General features: G+C 51.3%; 2 protein-coding genes and 1 pseudogene across 5 annotated transcripts in view; 2 read left to right on the plus strand and 1 right to left on the minus strand.

Annotated features, from left to right (window-relative positions):
- LOC308620769 (centrosomal protein of 78 kDa-like) overlaps window positions 1-22,971 on the minus strand; it is a 571,052-nt pseudogene that overhangs the window by 381,233 nt on the left and 166,848 nt on the right. The window lies entirely within an intron of this gene.
- Window positions 269-11,132, plus strand: LOC308619778 (BCL-6 corepressor-like). 3 transcript variants are annotated; one of them, XM_081238910.1, is made up of 6 exons: window positions 269-344; window positions 1,884-2,273; window positions 3,458-3,644; window positions 9,077-9,322; window positions 10,578-10,759; window positions 11,090-11,132. In XM_081238910.1, exons 1-5 carry the CDS (start codon window positions 342-344, stop codon window positions 10,736-10,738), a joined length of 987 nt encoding a protein of 328 aa, XP_081095036.1. In that variant the 5' UTR covers window positions 269-341; the 3' UTR covers window positions 10,739-10,759; window positions 11,090-11,132. The 3 variants fall into 3 exon arrangements, with proteins under 3 accessions (XP_081095036.1, XP_081095034.1, XP_081095035.1); XM_081238908.1 differs by lacking the exon at window positions 269-344 and having other exon boundaries at window positions 1,584-2,273; XM_081238909.1 differs by lacking the exons at window positions 269-344; window positions 10,578-10,759; window positions 11,090-11,132 and adding an exon at window positions 9,770-10,087 and having other exon boundaries at window positions 1,584-2,273.
- Window positions 11,119-20,838, plus strand: LOC308619780 (BCL-6 corepressor-like). Its single transcript, XM_081238913.1, has 5 exons — window positions 11,119-11,344; window positions 16,468-16,634; window positions 17,785-17,930; window positions 18,617-18,773; window positions 20,198-20,838. Exons 1-5 carry the CDS (start codon window positions 11,261-11,263, stop codon window positions 20,487-20,489), a joined length of 846 nt encoding a protein of 281 aa, XP_081095039.1. The 5' UTR covers window positions 11,119-11,260; the 3' UTR covers window positions 20,490-20,838.

A 22,971-nucleotide genomic window follows, 5' to 3' on the forward strand; every position in this document is an offset into this window, starting at 1 on the left:
GGATGAGAGCTTGCATTGGGGCTCCGTAGGAGGAGCTGGGAGTGGGGTGAACACCCTTGGTTCCCACTCTTTGGCATTGAGGGTTCAACTGAACCCAAGGAACCTCTGTGCTGGCAGTGCCTAGCTTGAACAGTGGGTCAGCTGCAGGGATGACAGTGCAACGTGAGCGCCTCACTTTTGACCTTTGTGTGTGTGTGTGTGTGTTTCTCGGGTAGGATCCACTGGATCTGCTCCTTGGGATGAGAAAGATAATGGTGTGGATGAAGAAGATGAGGAAGGTGAGCTGGACCAGTCACAGCACCACGTTCCCATCCAGGACACCTTCCCCTTCCTGAACATCAATGGTGAGTGGGGTGGGGGGTGGGACCGAGGCATGGAGAGGATGTAAGGGGCTTTGATTTTGCAACCGTTGACACCATATCCACCATTGCACTGGGAGCAGCGACCAGGCCCTGGGGCCAGGCTGCCAGTCTGTTAGCAAGTAGGAGTCATAGGCAAAGGCACTCCGTAGGTATAGTTATCCCAGTGGGGTGGCTTCTAGGCAGAGAGAGCATCTTCTGAATCTTACGTGATAATTCAGAGAAATTAAAAAATTAAACTCGTTCTCCATCCCGCATACAAATACACAAGCTGTTACAAATTTTGCTGATTTCCTTCAGGCCAAGTGCAGGGATCCTTTTCGTGAATTGTAGGCAAACTCTTCTGCTATTTCCCTCGGTACAAATTTTCTGTCACTGCCTTAACAGCCTCTGCTAAGGCCGTATCATGGGAAACTTGTGGCTCTACAGCTCTTAATACTAGGCTCTGATACAATTTCTCTACTAGAGACTTTTATCTTTTTTTAATTTATTAATTAATTTATTTATTTATTGTGGTACGCGGGCCTCTCACTGTTGTGGCCTCTCCCATTGCGGAGCACAGGCTCCGGACGCGCAGGCTCGGTGGCCGTGGCTCACGGGCCCAGCCGCTCCGCGGCATGTGGGATCTTCCCGGACCGGGGCACGAACCCGTGTCCCCTGCATCGGCTGGCGGACTCTCAACCACTGCGCCACCAGGGAAGCCCTATCTTTCTTTAAAATTGACTTTTTGAATTCAGCTTCCCAGGAAAGATGCATTTAGAGGTTGGAGGGTCCCTGTGAGACAGAGCAGGTACTGCACCTCCCATTGCACGTTCTGAGGACGCTCAACCACAAGGTGAACTGCTCTTCCACAGCATCTTCCCTTGAACTTTTCACTGACATGCTCCTAGTCATATGACTTGCATTCAGTTGAGTAGCTTTTCACTACTTTTCTAAGTTCCATCTGGCTGCTAGGGTCAAAGGAGATACTTTTGCCACCTAGAAAATTTAGTATATGAAGAGGATTCCTGTAGGATTTTGCAGTCCCCTTCCCTAGGTGATGCCCCTTCTTTTGAGAATCAGGAAATGACTCTTATCTGTCTACTTGCCCTCCTTCACTTACCCTGTCATTTATAACCTTGCAACCAAGTGATGAGTAAAGACAACGATCATAGAGCTCTCTCAGGTTAATACTGCCACAGCTACATTCCCACTTGGTGCAATTTTAAGATTTGGACGTTTGGAAATGTGAGATCCTTTCCCAAATCTTTGGCTCACTCATTCTGTTATTCTCACCCCTTAAAAGGATGCAACCCATTTCCAGGATCATGATTTCCCTTTTTTTTTTTTTTTCATGTTTTTTTAAAGCTAATATTGTGTGTCCTTACGTTATGGGCCACCTTGGATCCTTTATGGAAACATGTGAACATATATTAAAAAATAAAAAAGTAAAATATGGCCCTACAGCCACACCGGGATTTCATTGCCCTGAGAGAGGAGTTGGGGTGCATCAGTGACTTCCACGAAGCCTATACTTTCAAACAGGCTCTGGGCCAGCCAGTTTCCGGCTTAAGCAAGGAGAATGTTCCAGCGGTAACCAACAAGGAGAACCTGGTGACGCCGGTATCGACTGCATTCCTGGAGCCGACCCTGGGGAGCGACGGCTCTGCGGTCACGTTCGGGAAAACCCAAGAGGATCCCAAACCATTTTGCATGGGCAGTGCCCCACCGAGTGTGGACGTCACCCCCACCTACACCAAAGACGGAGCTGACGAGGCAGGATCAACCGATGGCAAAGTTCTGAAACCGAAGCCATCTAAGCTGGCAAAGAGAATCGCAAACTCCGCTGGTTACGTGGATGACCGGTTCAAGTGTGTCGCTACCGGACTGTACGCAGACTCCCGTCAGCTCAGCCGGGAGGAGCGGGCATTGCAGGTGAGCCCCCACCACCCGAATTTCAGGAGCCTGACCAGTTGTCAGGTTTTTTTAATGTGTGAAGAGGAGGGGGCCGGGGGTATGATAGGGCAGGACACTGGGCTGATTTGGTTAATGAAGCTTAGGATAATTTAAATGTTTGAAATGTGTCCAGTAAGGGGACGTAAGTGGATACTTGAAGTTATTCTGTAGATTTTAAGCGAACTCCACTCGAATGCTGATAACGGAAGTTTTAATTATTGCGAAGGATGTCTAAAAGACTGCATGACATTTACCTATCAATCGCTTTGATTTCTCTGCCGTTACTGTACGTTAACAAATATACCTAAAAGCGCTGCTTAGAATGCCTTACGTGATACTTGGTGGAGGTGTGTAGCGGCCGCATGTCTGTGAGATTCGTGCAATTTTTTTTTCCACCCAAAAAACAAACAAACAAACAAAACAAAAACACAAACCTTGCTTAAAGGGATAGAGTATGTATTTAACTTGCTAGTGAATGATAGATGTTGTATAGGAATTTCCTTAAGATATTTTACTTTTAATTAAAACACAAATAAAGCCAAATTGTTTTGCAATGTTAAGAAAAAAATTGGTTTATGCTTATAAAAATGGATGAAGTTATCTAAATGATCCATTGAGTGCCGATTTTAATTACATAGATGGAAGGATTACAAGAGGACAGTATTTTATGTCTACCCGCTGCTTACTGTGAGGTCAATTCTTCAAATTTTTATTACTAGAATCTTCCATAAACCTTTTGAGTTAAATTTCATTTCCAAATATACAAAGGGAAGTTTGTGGGCCATGGTCGTCTTTATTCACTGTGCATTTGTTTTCTTTTCTGTTGTGTTTTTGTTTCGCTTTCTTTGCGTTGTGTTTTTGTTTTGTTTTATTTACCTTCGAAAGAGAATGTCTGTCTGTATGCCACAGTGTATGTATGGCTTTACATACACACCACATATATATCTACATACATATGGCTTTACGAAGAAAGAGTGTGTGAGTAGTTACACATAGACACTCTTCCGTTTTTATCATTCAATTTTAAAATATCTCAGTTGTATCATAAATTGTGGTTGGTTTTGGGCAAACTTTTCTTTGAAGATACCTTCCTTTAAGGTAAGGGCAGTGAAATAGCTTTGGTGGTAAGGTGTGTCTTTTTTCCATCTCCGTTCTCTTTGTAGCGTGCAGTGATGCGCTTCTCAGAGTTGGAGATGAAAGAGCGAGAAGGTGGCCACCCCACGACCAAAGACTCCGAGGTGCGCAAATTCAGCCCCGCTGACTGGGAAAGGCTGAAAGGAAGTCAGCACAAAAAGCCAAAGTCGGTCGCCCCGGAGGAGGCCATTGCCAACCAGAACGACAGTGAGAGATGTAAGTGAACCCAGGCGGCTCGCGTGTGGTACCACGTCAGTGGGAACGGGGCGGTTCCTCTCCCAGTGCCGAGGGAGGTGAGAGGAAGCAGTACGCTTCCGACGGCCCAGCGTCTGGGTGCTGGCTGTTCGGAGAACGGGCTGCTCTGGCCACCCTTCCCAGCTGTGGATTGCAAGGCTGGTTGTCCTTTGGAGCGTTGCGGCATCCAGGAGTGAAGCACCTATGAAATGTTGTTTCCTGGCACGCGTCTCCTTTTTCCGGAGCAATGCTAGTCCTGTAGTTAGTAATAGTCTGATACAGTAGAGCAGAGGAATGGCAGTGCAGGACCTCCGGCGTAGCAGGTATGTGTTCTGTTTTGTAGCAGGTACGGACACGGGTTTTTGGTAGCAGTGGAATGGCACTTGCAGCCAGAGCCAGACCCTCCAGAGTGACAGTCTCCTGTGGGAGGGAGTGGAGGATACTCGGATTCTCCCTCCAGAGGCAGAGGTTTCGTTCAAGTGCGATGAGGGCTGATGAAGGCCCCAGAGAGATGAGCATCATTCTGTTCTGTGGAGGCTCGTTTGCAGTCATGAGGAGCTGACACCACGCTCCAAGGCCGTGGGACCAACGAGGCCGTTCTTCCCACCAGACGGGTGTGTTCTGTTCTGGAGGCCGAACTGGAGAGAAAGCTAGTGTTGGCCTCGAGTCACACTCTGCGGTCCCATCAGCTGCTCCCCCACTGGGGTTGACTTCGGGCTTGGCCCTCGAGACTTCCTGGGCTAATGAGATGCGTTGGCAGCAAGTGGAGGTCTTTCTCCCGCTTTCTTCCGTGTGCGTGCTTGTGGCCTGCAGCCTGCTCTGGACCCCAGAAATCTCACCGGTGAAGGTGAGTGAGGGCACCTCGGTGAACGTCGAGGACAGGGTGGGCATGCAATCCTCCTGAGACGGGACAGTCGGGGGTGGTGGGCACGTTTGGGAAGCCCAGGCCCTTGGACCCAGTCCTAGGGTCGGCGTTCGCCCGCACGCTTAGGTCGTGGGTGCCTGATGCAGTTCGGGCAAATTGTGGTCAGCAGCAGCGTGTGCTTCTCTCTGCTGCTTGGAGCACTGCCCTCCCCCAGCTCATCTTTGGGGTCAGAGAAAGGCCTGTGGCCAGGGTTCTGGGTAAGCCACACCGGGACCGGTTTGTCCTACGTGGCTCCCGTAGAAGGGGATTTCTGGGGCTAGTCAGTGGCGGCCTTACCCGAGGGATGGGGCTCTTGATGTGCCTGGAGTAGACGATTCCGAGCTCCTCCCCCTCGGGATTGGAATGAAAAACGGAGGGTCCAGGCCACCCTGGAGCGAAGCAGCAAGAAGGCCTCCCTCCTTGCCTGTGCTCACAGCTGACACGCAGCCCTTACCCTCCTGAGTGGCCTCATAACTCAGCTCCTGGGGAAGTTTCTCAGAGAGATGTGGTAAAAGTGGGCAAAGCCAAGTTCACGGGGATGCACTTTTCTGAGGAGGGGATCTGCCTGTTGGGGGTGGACGGTGTGGGAGGCTGGAGGAAGGGAGCGGGCAGTTAACCGGCCTCGAGTCTTCTCGCCCTTTTCTCCAGCAACGTGGCCAAACCCAGGGTGGCCGCTGCCCTTCATGTCTCAGTGGCCTCACCCGCCCTTCTTCCCAGAGACGTTTGTGTGCGTCCTTCCCAGTCTTTCCTGCTGAGCGTGGAGACGAGAACTCGGTGTGGCTGATGGGGAGCAGGGCCTGAGCCCCAGATGATTCCGAAAGCCCCCTCCCCCCACCGCCTGCCTCCAATCTCAGACCGACCGACGGGTCTCTTCCTGGAGCACCCGGGACGTGGCCCAGTGAGCCATGAATCGCCACCATGGGAGGGCAGGAGAAGGGTTGGGGAAGGTGAGGGGCTCCGTTTGAAAGGTTGGGGCAATGGAGGTGGGTTCCCCACCCACCCTCTGTCTTGTAGAGACGTGGGGTTTGTAAATAGCTGGTCAGGAAAGGTCACCTGAAGGGGCCACTGTTCTTACTGCGGCCTCCACGTCCAAGGCCCAGCAGGTGTTCATTCCATTCAGCTGGATATGAACGGGCCTTCTTGTTCTTGGGCCATCACGTCTTCAGCTGATATGGGCTCAGGCCCTTCTCATGGGTGTCGGTGTGGCCGAGAGCCGAGCTGTGAGCACATGGGAGCTGGGGCGGGGATTTGGGGCGGGCAGGGGTCCCAGAGAGGGTCCAGGACGCCTTCAAGATGCCTTCCCCCTTCTGAGGCAGCCCCTACCCATGGAGGGCCCAGGAGCTTCTAAGGTGGTGGGTGCTGTTTGCACGGCCCTGGTTGTCCTGGTGCGGGTGCATCTTGTTGCTAGGGGTTGTTTCAAAAAAGGAATTAACTTGAAAACACAGTGGCCGAGATACTCATTTATTCTTTATGATCACATGGGTGGCTGAGTGAAATTTTTATTTTGGAAGTTCACCAAATGAGTTTGGAGGTTCCTCAGACTTGGAAGTTCATCACTAGGAACCCTCAGTGGCATTTGAAGATGGGGCGGGGCAAGGAGGCATTGGTCCCTTCCTTCTCAAACTTGGAGTAACCATCTCCCTTGCGAACCACTTGGCTGGGACAGGCCTAGGTCCTGCTCAGTGGCAGTGCCTGGCCAGGAGCTGGAGGAAGGCTCAGTCAAGGGGCTTCATGAAACTTCTTTGCTCAGGGAACTTCTCTTCCAGCTGAGCACTTGCACGTTTGTAAACTACTTTGGAACAGAGATCCCCTGCACTCCTTGTGTAGCGGGTGTAACTTTGAACAAGGTTAGCCCTGACTGGAGGTGCTATTATAGTTAAGCTACAGAGAAGGGGATTTTAATCCTGGGGAGCCTTGCAGCGACTCAGAACCCTCTCACCTTGTTTAGGCCTCACTGGGCATGGCTCAACAGTGGTGAGGGTGCTTTGTTGCCACAGTGACTTGTAAATGTTGCTGTGGTGATGCTTCTGTGAGGTGATGCTATGGTACAACCATAATGAATTTGGGATATATGTGCTGTGAGTCATAGGACCATGCTGCAGGGACCACGTTCACATCTTGCTTAGACTGGGTGACCAAGGGCACATGGCTTCCCACTTTTAGAAGGGCCAAAAGTAGCAATGATGGCAAAGCCTGATGGTTAGGATCCCCGTGCATCTATTTATCTCCCCATCTCCTTTGCCCTCAAGGGTCATCCTCCTGTGGGTCGTGGTTAGAACAGTCTTTGAGAAGCTCCAAGTGACACGGAGCCTCTACCCCATAGCTGGTGGCCATGGGCATCTTGGGCAGTCGGGGTGGGTGTCCTTCAGGGTTATTACTGGCCTGGGTAAGGTCACACTAGCGTAAGGTCTTGGGGGGCCTTAGCTGAGGGGAATTGAGATCTTTGCCCTAAAAGGCTCCGGGGTTGGGGGAAGGGTGGATGGACCTAGTTTGGAAAAAGAAACTTTCAACTTGGACATGGGGGTTCTTAAGGTAGCCCTTCCATTCCACCATGGATCCCCTCCCACGGAGCTTTTAGGGAAGGCTGATTGGACCAGAGAAGTCCAATGGTGTAACCAGCAGGGCTCACCTCTTAAAATTTCCTACATTTCAGGCCTGAGATTCAGGCTGGTCTGAAAGTCTTGGCATCTTTTGGTTAAAGGGATTTTTCCAGCCTTTCTCTGTGCTGAGCCCGGCCCGTGATTATGAAGCCCACCCTGGAGGGAGGCTAGCAGTAACATTCCCACTTTACAAGTGAAGGGGGCCGAGTTGTAAAGCGGCGCCATTCCTGCCCGAGTGTTTAAGAGGGTCACAGAGCAGCCCGAGCGAGAGTTGCAGCACGCTGTCTTCACCGGGCCTGCGGTAGCCTGGGCTGCATCACCCGTAAGCACAGGCCAGGAGTTTGGGGTTTCTCCTGCTGCCATGGCAGGAGACCCTCGCGGTTGGGGTGATTCCACCATTCCGGCAAGAGTAGATGGGGATCTCTCCCACCTTGGGATACCCTTGGAGAAAAGCTAAGTGTGTTCCACCATTGAGAACACAGGTCAGGCTAGCCCAGGCCAGGGTGAGGTTCATCCCCACAACTGGCTGCCATTAAATGCTGGGAATGCCCCCAAGAGAGACTGATCAGGGGACCAGCCTGCTGAGCAGAAGTGGGAGTGATACTTGAAGTGGTCTAGGGAGAGGAGGAGGAATGCGAGCAGCATGTGAGGGGTGTGTCCATGATTTCATCTAGAAAAACGGGCTGTGGGAGCTTAGCTCAGGTGTTAACGAAATACCAAACTCATACACCCACCCCCACCCCCGGCCGGTGATGGACACAGGGTCATCTTCGGGGAACTCTTTACCAGCACAGTGATCATTATGGAATTATTTGTGTGTTAGAAACAATGTGACTAGCAAAGCAGTTGAACTGTTTCTTTGGCTAGAGCAAAAGTGAGGAGTGATGTTAGGCTGGGGTGATTGGAGGAAAAGCCCCAAGTGGATGCTAGATTGAGCAGAGGGGGCAGGAGCAACACAGGCGGAGCTGAGGTGTGAGTACTTCAGCCCTGCCCGCCGCACCCCCCCACCCCACCCCCACGAAGGGGGTTGGAGTCTTGTCTTTGAAATGTCCTTAGATGCTTGTTGCCTGGGAAGGAAGGCGTGGAGACGTGCCAGGTGGGTGACTGGTGTCACTGAGGGCCTTCTTCCTAGACAGGAAATAGGAGCAGCCCCTCGATGGCAGTGAAATGCTTTCCCCCCACGGGTGTGGAAAGAGGACAGACGGACTTGTAGCAATCTGGTTGAGTTCTTTGAAATTGCCCTTGACCCTTGTGTGTGCACCAGGAAGCCTTTCCTTTCCCTTTGCCAGGCTCCTCTTGCCTTGGTCTCCCCAGCTTCCCAGCCTCCCACCATTCTTTCCCTACCCTTTTTCTTCACCCTCACCCCTGCTGACCCAAGTGAACATTGGTGCTATGTCTGTGTAGATGGCAGTTGGGGGCTATTTGGTCTCTTGATGACATCAGCCTTTTTTGTTGACTAGCAGCTGTTTCCATAGTCATTTGTAGCTCTGCCCTGATTGGTTGGATCTTACTGTGAGGTCACTCACCCCCCGTTGTAGCTCTGCCCTGATTGGTTGGATCTTACTGTGAGGTCACTCACCCCCCCTTTAAAAGTAAGCCACCTTGGAGAGTTAAGCAGTTAGGGAGTGATCTCACATGCCTATAGACGGATGGTGTAGATGCCTCACCTTGACCCTTGAAGGATGGATTGTGAGTGGGCTACGCGCCTCATTTTGTGCTTTCTTTGCTGGTTGTGTTCAGCTGTCCTTCCTTTGGGACGTCTTTCTGAGGGTTTTGTGCTTCCGGCGTGTGAGGCCCCTGGTCTCCAAAGGGGGGTGGTCTGTTGGTAGCAGATTGCCTTGGGCGTGGGGGTCCTGCCTGCTCCTGGTGACCTTTGTTTCCTCCTTTCCGGGTTGTCTCCCCTCCCCTAGGGGAGTGTTATGATGGAAGCAAACCTGACCGCTTTGAAGCCCCAGAAGACAGTGATCTTCCTGAGGACATGGACACGGAGCCCCCCAGAGAGTCCCCCGCCGACCAGGCGGCCCCGGACGCGTCACGCAGCCCCACCCTCCGGCTGAACAGAAAGCGCAAGGTCTCTGGCAATAGGAACCACACTGAGACCACTGTGCTCCCGGAGGACTCTCTGCTGAAAGCCAAGCGGAGACGGGTCTCCAAAGGTGAGCTCGGTTTGGCTTCGGGCCCGCAGGGCACCCTACGGAAGTCCTGGAGCAGAGCAGTGGAAAGTTCCAGTCCCACCCTGGATCCCTGGGGGGAGCCACTCACACCTCCCCACCCCCCAACCCCATCCCACTCCCCACCCCCACAAAGCCAGGTGGCGGGGCTGGAGCCCAAAGGTGGCCAAAGGCAAATAGACCCCCTCCCGAGACTTGGTGACAAGTTCCAGCCAACACAGTGACCACACCCCTCCCCTCCCCCACCCCTGTTAGTGATGTGTAAGACAGTTTGTTCCCCCCCACCGCCCTGGGGGGCTTCTTCATTAATTTGTAGTTATTTCTCCATTAGCTGACTGGCCTGAGAGGGAAATGACAAACAGTTCCTCTAACCACTTAGAAGAGCCACATTATAGTGAGCTGACCAACCTGAGGTGTGCATTGAATTAACAGGGCTCCATCCCAGAAAGCAGCGCCGCTTGCTGCACCTTAGAGAACGGCGGGAGCAGAGAGCAAACCTGGCCGGCAGGGCAGGAAGGAAGTGACCCAGGCGGTTCAGCCTGCGGTCACCGCCCAGGGCAATAGCATCTCCGAAGAGAAACCTGGCAGGAAAAGGGCAGAGGCCAAAAGCAACAGCAGCTGGTTGGAGGAGTCCCTTAAATGCAGTGACAATGAACAAGGATACGCACGGGGCGGGGGGCGCTCCTGGAGGGTGGATCACCCGCCCTCTGTGGGAAACGGCCCTGGAGGGGACCTGAGCGCCATCCAAGTTGACAAGAGTAGCGTGTGGCGAGCGGGGAGTTTTCTTCCTGAGGTCCTTTCAGCCTGCACACTTCCTTATGGAATGGACAGTGAGGCGGGAGCTCGACTTCCTGGGCTGCTCCTCATCACCCAGCCCGCGGCTGGGCAGGAAGGGAAGTCTTGGGTGACCCCGGGCGCTTGTCAGTGCCCTCATTCCAGCCTCAGGCTGTCCCCAGTCGCCCTGTCCCGAGCACCCAGGCCCCCCACGGGTGGGGACGGGAGCGCACGAAGGGCTGGCTTCTGCCCTCTCTTGCGGCCCTTTGAAGCGACTTGCCATTTGGCGTTTCGTGGGTTAGCCTATTTGCCGGTTGAATGTGGGATGATTAACATATTAGCGCTTTGAAAACATAATTGGTATATCTTTAAAAACTGAAGCTGCTCCAACGATCAGTGCTAACAATGGGCTTTTCTCTCCTCACCGGCTACAACTGTGTAACGCCCACTGCTTCTCCCCTGACAGATGTGCTGTGCATGGACGAAGAAATGGATTGGCAGCCTTCGCCCCTGCCGCAGAAATACACCGACAACAGCGAGAAACCATCCGGGAAGCGACTGTGCAAAACCAAGCATTTGATCCCTCAGGAGCCCAGGCGGGGCTTGCCGCTGCCAGGGGACTCCTAGGTGGACAATGCGGATGGCAGGGTACCTCTTGCCCCTGGCTCTCCCCCGCCCCCCGGGCCCGTGCAGGCACATCCCGCCTGCCTGCTTCTCTGCTTCTGGGGACAAAGCTTTCCTTTTCCTGAACCCCTCCCCCCAAAACGTCCCTGCCCCTTCCTAGGGGACGTGTCTCCTGGGTGGTGGTGAAGTTTCCAGCTAGTAAAAATGCCACCCCTTCCTCGCGCCCCGCCTCCCCCAGACTGAGAGGAGGAAAAGTGCTTTCCTCCACTCAGGTTTGTAACTCAGGGAGGAGGCGAACCAGGCGGGTGGAGGAAGGACAGCCTGAAATGTGTGCGCTGCCTGGTTTCGTGATAGGTGACCGTCCGGAGATTTTGAAAGCGGCCTGAGCCCAGTTCCGGCTATGATCTTTCGCCGGCCAAGCAGGACCAGAAGCCCTTGGACTGTTTGCAGCAATTGTTACCAGCTTCCCAGGCCTCGCAGCTGACATGGTCAAGCTCCCCTCCAGAGACCACCCAGTCCCGCCCGATGCCACCGGAAGCGCGGAGACTTATTGTCAATAAGAACGCGGGCGAGACCCTCCTACAGCAGGCCTCCCGGCTTGGCTACGAGGTGAGCATCCTTGTGGGTGCCCCGGATCAGGATCCACCGGCTGCTGCTCCTTGGGTGGGGGACACACTGGCTGGGGATGGGGGGCGGGTCTCAGAGCCCAGCCCCCTCCACGTGGCGGGCTGGGCTGTGTTCCAGCAGGGTGTTTGCGTTGGCTCCCGCTCACACTGCGGGCTCTTTGGTGGCTTGTTCAGTCGTGGTGTGAAAAGAAAGGCAGGCCTCTCTGATGTTCCGTTCCCGTTCAGGCAGGCAGGCTGCTTCGGCCAGTCTGGCTCACTTATCTCTGATATAAAATCTGACCTAACCCAGGGCTTGGCGACCAGGGGAATTTTTTTTTTTTTTTTTTTTTTTTTTTTTGCTGTACGCGGGCCTCTCACTGCTGTGGCCTCTCCCGTTGCGGAGCACAGGCTCCGGACACACAGGCTCCGCGGCCATGGCTCGCGGGCCCAGCCGCTGCGCGGCATGTGGGATCTTCCGGGATAGGGGCACGAACCCGTGTCCCCTGCATCGGCAGGCGGACTCTCAACCACTGCGCCACCAGGGAAGCCCCTGACCAGGGGAATTTTAATGAGCCCTTTTGGATTCTGAATAGCAAGAAGGAGAGTAGGAGAGTAGTTATTAGCTCTACTAACTTGTGCTGTTTGGGGCAGAGTGATGCCCCTGTGGGGTAGCGGGTGGGAAGTGTCTGTGCAGAGTAGGGGTGGGAGTGGGGCAGACCTGAGCAGTCTCTTTCTGAGAGGGCACGGGAGCCGAGGGCTGATGGGCGGGGAGCAGGGGTTGAGCCTTGCACAAAACTCCCTGTCCACACTGCTGTATCCCAACCCAGCACGGCTGATGACAGTGATGGCCTCTATTGCTAGAGCAACATAGAAAGATAGCTGATATCTGCCTAAGCCCGTGTGATCTGTAGTAACTCCTTTCACCCTTTTAACATGTTCACTTGGGAGTAACGCGTACTAGCCCACTCTCGGATGAGGAAACTGAGCCTCAGAGGGGTTAGCTGATACCCGTACAGGTAGCAATCCAGCAGTGCTCCACAGCCCACCACGCTCCTCAGCAAGACTGGCTCACACTGGAATTGCCCTTTTTACAGTTCAAAACCTCTGTGAGACAGTTGACTCTCCATGCCCTGTGCAGTTCCCCCACCATACTTGTCAGTAGCAATTGTGATGTAATAGCCCACAGGGCAAAGGCATTTTTCTGTGCTGGCATCAGCCCTCTGGGAGTTGAATGGTGACAGTAAAACGCGGTTCAGCAGGCTGAGCGTGGAGGTGTGGCTGAGCACTGGGGTGGCAGGACCCAGGCTGGCCCGGAGCCCTGGCGCCCACACCCTCAGCCAGCTCTGTGCCCCTGTCCCCCGTCTCCCGTCGTGTCCCCCCACCCCGGTCCATAGTGCCGTGAGCCCTTGGAAGTGTGCCTGCCTTGGCCTTAAGGCATGACTGTGGGTGGGAAGTTGGAAGCACTAGGGCTATGCTTAGTTTGGGGTGTTTTTTTGTTGTTGTTGTGGGTTGAATGTGCTGTTGTTTATATCTACACGTCTCTTGGAGACCTGTCCATTAGCTAGAGAGCACTTTCTGGTAGTTAGCGCAGTTATTTGCAGGTGAAGTCCAAGGAGCACCCAGTTGGTTTCCCAAGAGCTGAGAGCGGGCGCCTAGGAGGACAGAGCAGATGTTGCACATAGTGTTGAGCTAGACCCCCCCGTGGTTGAGAAGATAGTCTCCTTGCTTCCAGCAAACGCTGGAGGTGGGGGGGAGACCCCTAACCCCAACTTTTGGGTTAGGGTTGAGAAAGTAGACTCCCGCTTCCAGCAAATGCTGGAGATGGGGGGGTGGGGTGCTGCTGCACCCGCCGTGGAGGGCGGGGCTCCGAGCCCCACCTGTGAACTTGGCATCATTTCCAGCAGCCTCCCTTTGGGACCAGAGAGGTCAAAAGACCCTCGTTGGTCCTCTAAGACAGTTTCCATTTTGGTTTGGTGGCTCTGAGGCCTGGACCAAGGGGCACTTGATCCATCCTTTTTTAGGCTACCTGGCCTTTGATTGCACAGGAAGCCTTGGGAATGTTTACGGTCGGATTTGTTTTTTTCTTCAAATGTAAATTTCAATATGTAGATTCCACAGATCACCAGTGTTGATGCTGAACATTGTGACAAGTAGATGAACGCTTTCAACTTTGAATCCCACTTTCTGGGATTTCTCTGGGCAGAATTTTAAATGTTGGGATGATGGCCCAGTTGGGAGATGTGGCAGCTTCAACCTTTTCAAATTGAAGGACAGTTTGCTTAAGCAGATAAGGGTGTGGTTTGGGAGGGTTTTCCTGAAGTTTTGTCTTCAGCATTCTTGGTTATTTTCTTCTGCTTAGCCAAAGATACCATGTGCAGTATAAAGGCTGTCTGAGCTTTATGTCATGATAATGTGGTTCTGGAAGTTTAGAAACACACTCTGGCTTCAGATCCGCGTTAAATAGATCACTTGCGTGGCCAAAGACCTCAAACCTTTCCCTCCTGGGAAAAAGGCTTCTATTTCTTAGGCTAAAACGCCAGTGTGCAACCACATGCTTGTGCCTTTAGCGGTGATGGTTAAATTTTCTATGAATTGAATAAGTCATGTTTTTTAAAAAGTTAATGAGGCATTTAATTAACTCACAACGTCGGGCTTATGGCCTTTATGGTTACATTTTGCGGGTAGTGGCATTCGGCTTATAGCCGCTGAACAGAGAGCTGTCCGACAAAAGCAGTTTGACTTTGCTCTGGAATGGCTGGGCTGCCCTTCAGACACTCCCGTTTATTTCTAGCGGAGAAAATAAACCAAGGAATGTGTTGCGTCGACAGACTCGCCCCGCCTCTTCACCTTTCAGTTAGAGAAAGTGCTGGTGGCGACGGTTGCCATCCATTTAGAGGCCATCACCCTCTTAGCTAGGAGAGTGTAGTTAGCCCACTTGACCCCCAACAGAGAAGGCCTGTGGGGTGCTCGTCACAGCTGGATTGCATCCCTCTAACTGGGGCCCTCTTGGGCCTTTTGAATCTTCCCAGCTGACCAGGTACCAAAGACCTGAGTTTTAGGTCTAGTACTTCATGTTAATTGAACTTGGGGTTTAATATCTCTGGGCCTCAGTTTCCAAGTGTTGAATGAGGATAGTACTACCTTCCTTTCCTGGTAGCTCCTGGGTTCCTGTGGGTGACAGAAGACGTCCTCATCTGGGGAATGAGAAGCACTGTGTAAACAGTGGGATCAAGGTGGTTGAGTTAGGACAGCCCGTGGCAAAAAGTCTGACCTGGCCGTGGGGCTACTGCTGCCTTTGCTGCCATCTTCCAGGAGAAGAGAGTTGACTTACCCACCAGCTTGGACGGCCTTTCATTTCTAGGTACCCTTGAATCTGCCCTAGTAGTGATGAAGGTTTCCAGGTGAAGGCCATGATTGTCACAGCAAATAAACCCTGGGTTGAGTAAATTGATGTGTGCACAGCAGTTGGTGGCGTTCAGACCTGATCCCAGAGCCACGTGACAGGGCCTCTCCGTGGCTGGCGCACACAACTCATTAGCTTGCAGCCGTCCACTCAAGTCTGGCTAGTGAGGGCCTGCTAAAAGAGCAGCAGCTTCATGCGGTATCCTGGATACCAGGGCTCGGGGCAGGTGGCCTGGGAGCCCAGAGGATTGTGGGCTTTCTGGCAGGTTGGGATGTAAACGGAGAAATGCATTCGTGGGCGTGCCTTTTCTCTTCCTCCTCTTGTTTTGGAAGGGAGCTGCTGCAGTGACCTGAAGTAACAGGGCACCGATGGCCAGGTTTACCAGCATGCCCCATTAGGTTCACGTGGTAAGCAAATGGAACATTCTAGTTCGCTCCCAAGTGAGTGGTCACCTTTGATTGGCGTGTCCTCCAAAGGGCATAAAAGGTTTTACAGAACCCATCTCGCACTTATGGGCGGCTAGAATGACCCCCGTTTTAGGTTTAACAGATGAGTTACCTGAGAGATGTCACAAGGAGGCCTGTTCTGACCCCATCCCATCCCCCCTTACCCAGCAGACCATGTGTTGGGCCACATGCACGTTCTGCCTACTCCCAGCTCTCAACCTGACGGCTCTCTGCTGGGCACGACTTACCCAGTATAAACAGTATAATGTGTTTTCTGGTGGCAAATGCTTTCGATGTGTCTGAAAACTTTCTTAAGGTAATAAAACATTGAATAAGTTCCTGCTCTGCTTACTGGGAGTGGTTCATATTAATATTTTAACAAGCCAAAGAAATAAGGTTAATAACAGTGATTCTAATGCACAGTGTTGACACAGAACATCTCCGGGGGCGGGGGTGAATGTTTTATTTGATTCTTGAAATGTGGAGGTTGCAGCCTGTGGTGTATCAGGTTCCTGTCATTAACTTGAGTAAATATGAGAATATTAGACTGATTCTGCCCCGAGAGGGTGGAGTGAGGCAAAATAGAGGGTGGGGTTATTGGAGGCATTTTGTGTCATTCCTCGAGGATGGAGGGAGAGAGCTTCTCTTTAACTCTACTTAACGTACAGACAAGAGCATCTGAGGCCCAGGTTCTGATTTGGGGTCTTAACAGGGGGCGCGAGGATGTAGCTGACCTGTGTGTCCCTGCTTCTCTAAGCTGGGGAATGTTCTCTGGCTGATTTAAGCTCTCTTTAAGTGTTGGTCATCCATACTTTTATCTAAACTTGTGTTATCGTCCACTGCCACTGACTGAACAGACCCATCAAGTGAGAATGGTCTGTGCTTGGCAATGTGTCATCTAAGATGTTAGCAGCTGTGACACTTCTGTACTGGTCACGTCGGCCCCTGGGCTGAGGGCTTTCATCGCTATCCGAATGCGTCCTCTCAGCAGCCCTGTGGAAGCTTGGAGAAGTTCAAGGGTAACTTGCCCATGGCCAGGCCACTGGTGCAGCAGAGCCTTAGACAACACTGTCTGCATCTCCAAGCCCTTCTCACACACTCTCACCCCCGACCAGGATGCCTGCCGCCTGCCCGCGCTATGGTGGGCTTTTGGCCCCAAGGCTGTATGCCTTTGAAAGTGGGCACCGCCAAGCTATGGGGAGGTCACCCTTACAAGGTTCACTGTATGGTTGACTGATGGTATCTCCTCTCCTCTCTTCTCCTCTCCTCTCCCCGTAGGAAGTGGTCTTGTACTGCCTGGAGAACAAGATTTGTGATGTGAACCACCGCGACAACGCGGGTTACTGTGCCCTGCACGAGGCTTGTGCAAGAGGTTGGCTCAACATCGTACGACACCTCCTTGAATATGGCGCCGATGTCAACTGCAGTGCCCAGGATGGAACCGGGTCAGTGGCGGTCTTGCTCTTGGCCTGGCCCTGCTGGGGCATAGGCAGTGGTTCTCAGGGTGTGCGGGGAACCCCAGAAGGAAAGATGGAGAGTGAGTGCCATGTAAGCACACTGGTGGTGGAGTCCTCTAGAATGGAATCGGACAGATCTTTCTGGCAAATTTACATAGAACTTTAAAACTCTGTGACACTCTTATGGACAGAGGTCCCTGAAAATGTTGAGCCTGCATGAATAATCAGGGGTGTTCTCTTTTAAGACCCTGGACTCTTCACCAGCGTCTGTTGAATCTCACTCTTGAACATATATGTGAGTTCAAAGTTGCAGGAGTACAGACAGGTCCAGTGGCAACGGGCTTGATAGGACCTGCCGTGTCCACCCACATCCCCGGGCCTGGCCCCCACTCTGTCCTTGACCTCGGTTTATTGGCCAGAGGCCCAGGTCTGAGTCAGCCCAAGCATCTTCCTGGTTGTACCTGGGATGCCACCACGAGGCAGGGCACTGGGGCTTTCCTGACGGTCATAACATTAGCAAAACTGTAAGGTATTTGGTGGTTCGTGGTTTCCAAATCGCATCCTTTCTGGATGGGACTGCGGACAGTGTTCCTGACCCCAGCGGACACGGGCAGGAGGACTCTGTATCCTCCTGAGAACTCGCCCTGCCTGTCGACTGCTTCTGGGCGAGAGGGTTGATCACTCATCTCCAAGTTGGTTTCAGGAGAGGTTCCACTTTGCCCCCAGTTTCTTTGACAAACTGCACTTTTTGGGTTTTGTTTGTAATGGTATAACAATGGCTTGTCGTATCTGCTTCCGTGATGCTGGGATTCTTCCCCCCACCCCTCCGTACGTTCCCTTCTTACAGTCTGTCACTATTTAAGTTCATTGGAAACGTTTTCATCTAGGCCTGAGTTCCTCCTTGGGCCATGCATTAAGAGAGATTTGCATTGAAGAATGAGGCCTGAGATGGTCCCTTCACCTGTCCCGTAAAGGGTTATGTGTTGAAATAACAGAGTAATTTGTCGCAGCGACCGTACACTCACCTCCTCGGTGAAATAGCGCGCCTACGAGGCTTGGCCGCACACGCTCGATTTTGCCCCGTGTCCTTAGAAGCAAGCGTCGCGTGCACGGGTGTAGTCCCCCGCACCTCTCCTAGGCCTCTCCACGATGCTGTCAAGAATGATCATCTCGAAATTGTCCGCTTGCTCCTCTCCTACGGTGCTGTTCCTACCCTGGCTACATACTCAGGTAGAACCATCAAGAAAGTGAACCACAGCGAACTTCTGGAGAAGTTCTTAACAGGTACGGCAGAGGTCAAGACACGGTCTTGTTCGAGCATCTAGACGGTGACTTCACAGCCTTTCACCTGGGTTCCCCCTACCCCCACCCCCCCGTTTACTCTAAGTGACCCTTTACTGGGAAAAGCGGCCCAACGTTAGTCTGTCAAAGAAGAGATACATACTTTGAGTTTTGCGAGGTGGGGGGCTGGAAAACTCTTAGCTAGCCAGGCTAGCTTTTGTTTGGCAGGCTGGGGCGGTGAGGCGGGCAGTCCCTCAGGAAGGCGGGTGGACGCGTGGGGAGGTTTCAGTCAGATACCTGGAGGCGTGTGCAGTGGGACTTGTCAGGAGGTGACACCAGCCCCAGCGTGAGATGTTCCCGAACTCCAGCAGCATTTGCCTCTTACCAGCAGGCGTTATCTTGTTTCTCTCTCTCTCTCTCTCTCTCCCCCTCTCTCTCCACACTGTTGAAATAACCTGCAGGCTCCTGACGACGGTAACCCCGGTTGCTCTTCGGAGTTCTCTGGCAGCTCTGTGTGTGGTGAGCAGCCTTGTTCGTTTCAGTTGGGCTTGTGGGGGTGGGGGTGGGGGTGGGGGTGGTGCTGTGAGCAGGGCTTGCTTGGGAAAGAATTTTTCCAGGGTCCTTTTTGGAGAACAGCTGGAATCTTGCTCCAGCTTACTGACCTCTCTCTTGTTTGCCCCCCCGGTTAGAACCAGATGATGAAAGTGGTTACGATGTTTTAGCAAATCCCCCACGACCGGAGGACCAGGATGACAGCAACGAGGCCTATGGTGACCTATTGGAATCTGAATTTTCCGAAGACCCCGTTTTGCCGTGTTATAACGTCCAGGTGTCCGTCGCTCAGGGGTGAGCGTGGCCAGCGTGTGGTCGAGAGCCAGCCCAGCTGCTCTGTGGGGTGGCAGGAGTTAGAAATCCCCTTCAGCAGATGAGGGTGGATGGGTTGGGGGGTGAGTGAATTCCTCACCAAGTGTCCACCGACCTCACATAATGCAGTGGAACTTTTCCAGAAAAGTTTGGGGGGTGGGAGGGCTCCCCAGCCAACTGCCCTCATTGGAACACACCCCTAGAGCCCAAAGGACACGGGAGTCAGCGACTGCAATTGCACAGTTTCAGTCACTAAACTCTTGGGGAAGGGATCCTCCCCAAACGGCTACCATAGGGGCCTTCCAAGGCGCGTGAGGTCCACGGGACAATACTGATGTGTACCCTCTTCTCGTATAAGATTAGAGAAAGCCGTATGTGGCACCTGGGATCTTATGTGTCTTCAGATTTGCTTAGATCGAGTCTTGTCCCCACAGTCGGGCCACTGTGCCCCATGACCAACCCTTCGGAGTGAACACATCAGGAAACCTTGCTCTGCTGTGTGTTGACCCCGGTGCTTAAGGAGTAGCATCCTCCTTGGACTCTGAGGCTGGGACCGTGTCTGCCTTTGTGGTGACATTGTATTCGGGATAGAGATGATAAAGCGTGGCAGGGTATCAGGAAGGATTGTACCACCTCCCTTCTCGAAAAAGCCTCACTCCCGGCAGCATTGAGGGGCGGGTTGGAGGTGTGGGAAAGGCAAGGAAAGCCAGGTGACCTCGAGTGTTTCTCATGCTCTCTCCGTGAGGGCCGGAGGAGAGGAGAGGTCAAAGAGGTGTTTGCCATCTCCCTTGGGTTGGCATACAGACTGGTTTTCCCCAGTGACTAGAACGGGGTGCACTTACTTGGAGAGGGGTGACCTGAGTTGTGGCCAGAGCCAAGGCAGCACTGGGGTGGCCTGCAACGAGGCTGGTTCAGGGGCGCTGCTCCTGCTTTTGTCTAAGTTGGCTGATCTGCCCTAGGTGGTCTCTTAACACATGCACATGAGTCCAGAGTTCCCCCGCTAGAAGTAGATCTTCCGGGCTTCCCTGGTGGCACAGTGGTTAAGAATCCGCCTGCCATTTCAGGGGACACAGGTTCGAGCCCTGGTCCGGGAAGATCCCACATGCCACGGAGCAACTAAGCCCGTGCGCCACAGCTAATGAGCCTGCACTCTAGAGCCCGCGAGCCACAACTAGAGAAAGCCCGTGCACAGCAACAGGCCCAATGCAGCCAAAAATAAATAAATAAATAAAATTAAAAAAAAAAAAAAGTAGTAGATCTTCTAAGGACAGTGAGAAGTGGGGTGGGGGTGGGGTAATCAAAGTGGAAGTAGCAGGCCCTTTCACCGCCAGGAGACGGGTAGTTTATAGTTGGGAGCGCCTCTAATTTTGCCGGAAACTCAAACCACTGTCCTTTCTCTGGTGTAGGCCTCGTCACTGGCTGTTGCTCTCAGACTTGCTCAAGAAACTGCAAATGTCCTCCTGCATATTCCGCTGCAATTTTCCAAATGTGGAAATTGTCACCATCGCGGAGGCCGAGTTCTACCGGCAAGTGTCAGCAAGTCTCTTATTCTCTTGCCCCAAAGACCTGGAGTCCTTTAATCCGGAAAGTAAGGAGCTCTTAGATGTGGTGGAGTTCACGAACGAGCTTCAGACTCTGCTGGGCTCATCCGTGGAGTGGATCCTCCCCAGAGACCTGGACTCAGACGACGCCTGGTGAGCTCGCCGGGGCCCGCCGTGTACAGTGTGTCATGGTGTTAATCCTTGTGCATATGTGTCCTAATACGACTATTTCTGTAAAGAAAGGACACGATGAGACACGACTCCAGTCGGAAGGACTTTGAAACATGTTTTTTTCTTTTTAAAATTTTAAGTCAGTTTTTATGAAGTTGTTAATAAAGTTTCTTTACTTTTCAATGTACACATGCTTCGGAATATGTTTGTTTTTACTCGGAACAATTGTTTCTTTTCTTTTTTAAGGAGAAAAAAAAAAGGCAAAGGAGCTCCACACTTTGACTTAATTTCATACAAAGCTCCGACGACAGAGGCCATAACTGTTGAGAGTTGCTTTGGGGGCAAATTAAACCAGTAAAATTTTAAACTCTTCCTCCATATTAAAGGGATTGAATAAATGGGCCACTTTGGTGCACCTGTGTCCTGCGAATTGTCCAGTTGGAGATGGAGGTTTAGGAAGTGAGTTTCAGTCTTGTTTAAGTCTCTTCCTATCAGACTGGTCTCGTGATTTCCTACACACCATGTTACTTCCTGTCTACCTTTCCTTGGTGTTGTTCATGCCTGGATTGTCTCCTGTACCTGCTCAAACCTTGGTCCATTCTCATTTGTACCATGGAAGTTTGTCATGCTGGATACTGTCAGAACTAATTTTACTTAAGTTTGTGTTAAGGTGCAAAGCACACGTTTTGTATATTTTCTGTTTTTTGTGTTTGTCTATATTTTATGGTTTCGCTTCAAGAAATATTATGGGAAGGGAAATAGCAAGATGTAAAGAGCAAAAAAGTCATCATTCTCTTTCAATTCTTAGAACATCTATCTGCAATCATAATTATGATGCACTGTGGTATGTGTTAAAATAGTAAATACATGTAACGTCCCGTAGGAGCAGCAAACTCTGGTGTTGGTGAGGGTGTGTCATGGAAGTAATCACAAAGCAGGTGACTGTTGGTTGGGGTCCTGAAACATTAGTGTGCCTTCCCTGTGTCCAGTAGTGGTCTGGAGGGGTCAGGAAGCCTGCCTTTGAATTTGAGGGAACAGAGGGTTTGAGGTCCTCTCTCTTCTATTGCTCTAGTACACTGCATAGCAGCAGTATACTGGGTTTACAGTTGACGTTTAAATCGCTGATTGATCATTAAGATTGGGATGTATCTTTGGAAATGAAAATAGGAAGAATCGTATGCTTTTTTTTTTTTCTTTTTTTTCCTATATCTGAAAAGGTATGTAGTACTTTGCTGAGTGGTTGGGAATAAAGTTTGCAGTATTCAGTGTATTCAGTTTTAGTATCTAAATAGAATTAAACTGTTGCTGTAAAGTGGAATAGCACTTTGTTATTGACAAGTTTTAGAATGCATCTGTTCGTCAATTACCTGTTTGGGAAGATTGTAGTTAATGATTTTGAGAATGTGGCTATAAACCTCCAACTGACTCAAGAAAAGCAAATAAGTCAAGATTGACAAATGTATAGGCTCTTCATCTTTTGTGTGTGTGGGTTTTTTTTTTTCCTTTTAGTTATTTGTCAAGGTATAAAGAATTCTATCACACTTAAGACAAGTTAAGTAAACGTCACGGGGTGTATTCTGACATGGCATGGAGCAGATCACATGGCCTAGATCTTAAAGGTGATTTTATGTTTAAACTTTCATGAAAACATATGTGATTGAAACACATTAATATATTGATACAGAGGGCAGTTAATTTTTGTCTTTTTTTGTGTGTGTGTGTGGTACTGTTGTGGCCTCTCCCGTTGCGGAGCACAGGCTCTGGACGCGCAGGCTCAGTGGCCATAGCTCACGGACCTAGCCGCTCCGTGGCATGTGGGATCTTCCCGGACCGGGGCACGAACCCATGTCCCCTGCATTGGCAGGCGGACTCTCAACCACTGCGCCACCAGGGAAGCCCTAATTTTTGCCTTTTGATACATGTGAGCACAGCTTTCATTTTGCTGAAAGAATATGACCAGTTTTCAGTTTGGGATTCTACCATTTAGGAAAGATAGTCCACTTAATTTTAGAAATAAGAGATTTAATATATAATACGTAATAATACTTTTATGTATTTTTTTACTGAAAACATTTATTGTAATACTGTGAAGAAACTATGCCATTCTAGTCTTCAAGACTTAAATGAATCAAGTGTTTATTAGCTGTTGTAGTTTTTAAACTAATAAAAGTCAGTACATCAGCAATTTGTAAATACAGTTTTTGAAATAATGCCTTAACAACTTTACAGTGGTTATAATGACTGTATTTAGGCCTAAAGTTAGTTAATAATTTGACATGAAGGCTTTTTAATAGTTTGATGGTGCAGATCAGGGATAGGTAAACTCTGGCTGGTGGGCCAGATCCAGCCCGTCGCCTGGCTTTGTAAAGGAAGTTTTTCTGGAACATAGTCGCACCCATTGTTTATGTGGTAGTTATGGCTCCTTTCACCCTACACCAGTGGGGCCGAGTAGTTGCAACAGAAACTGT

Source organism: Mesoplodon bidens, assembly GCF_964165515.1.
Source record: "Mesoplodon bidens genome assembly, chromosome: 7".
NCBI lineage: Eukaryota > Metazoa > Chordata > Mammalia > Artiodactyla > Ziphiidae > Mesoplodon > Mesoplodon bidens.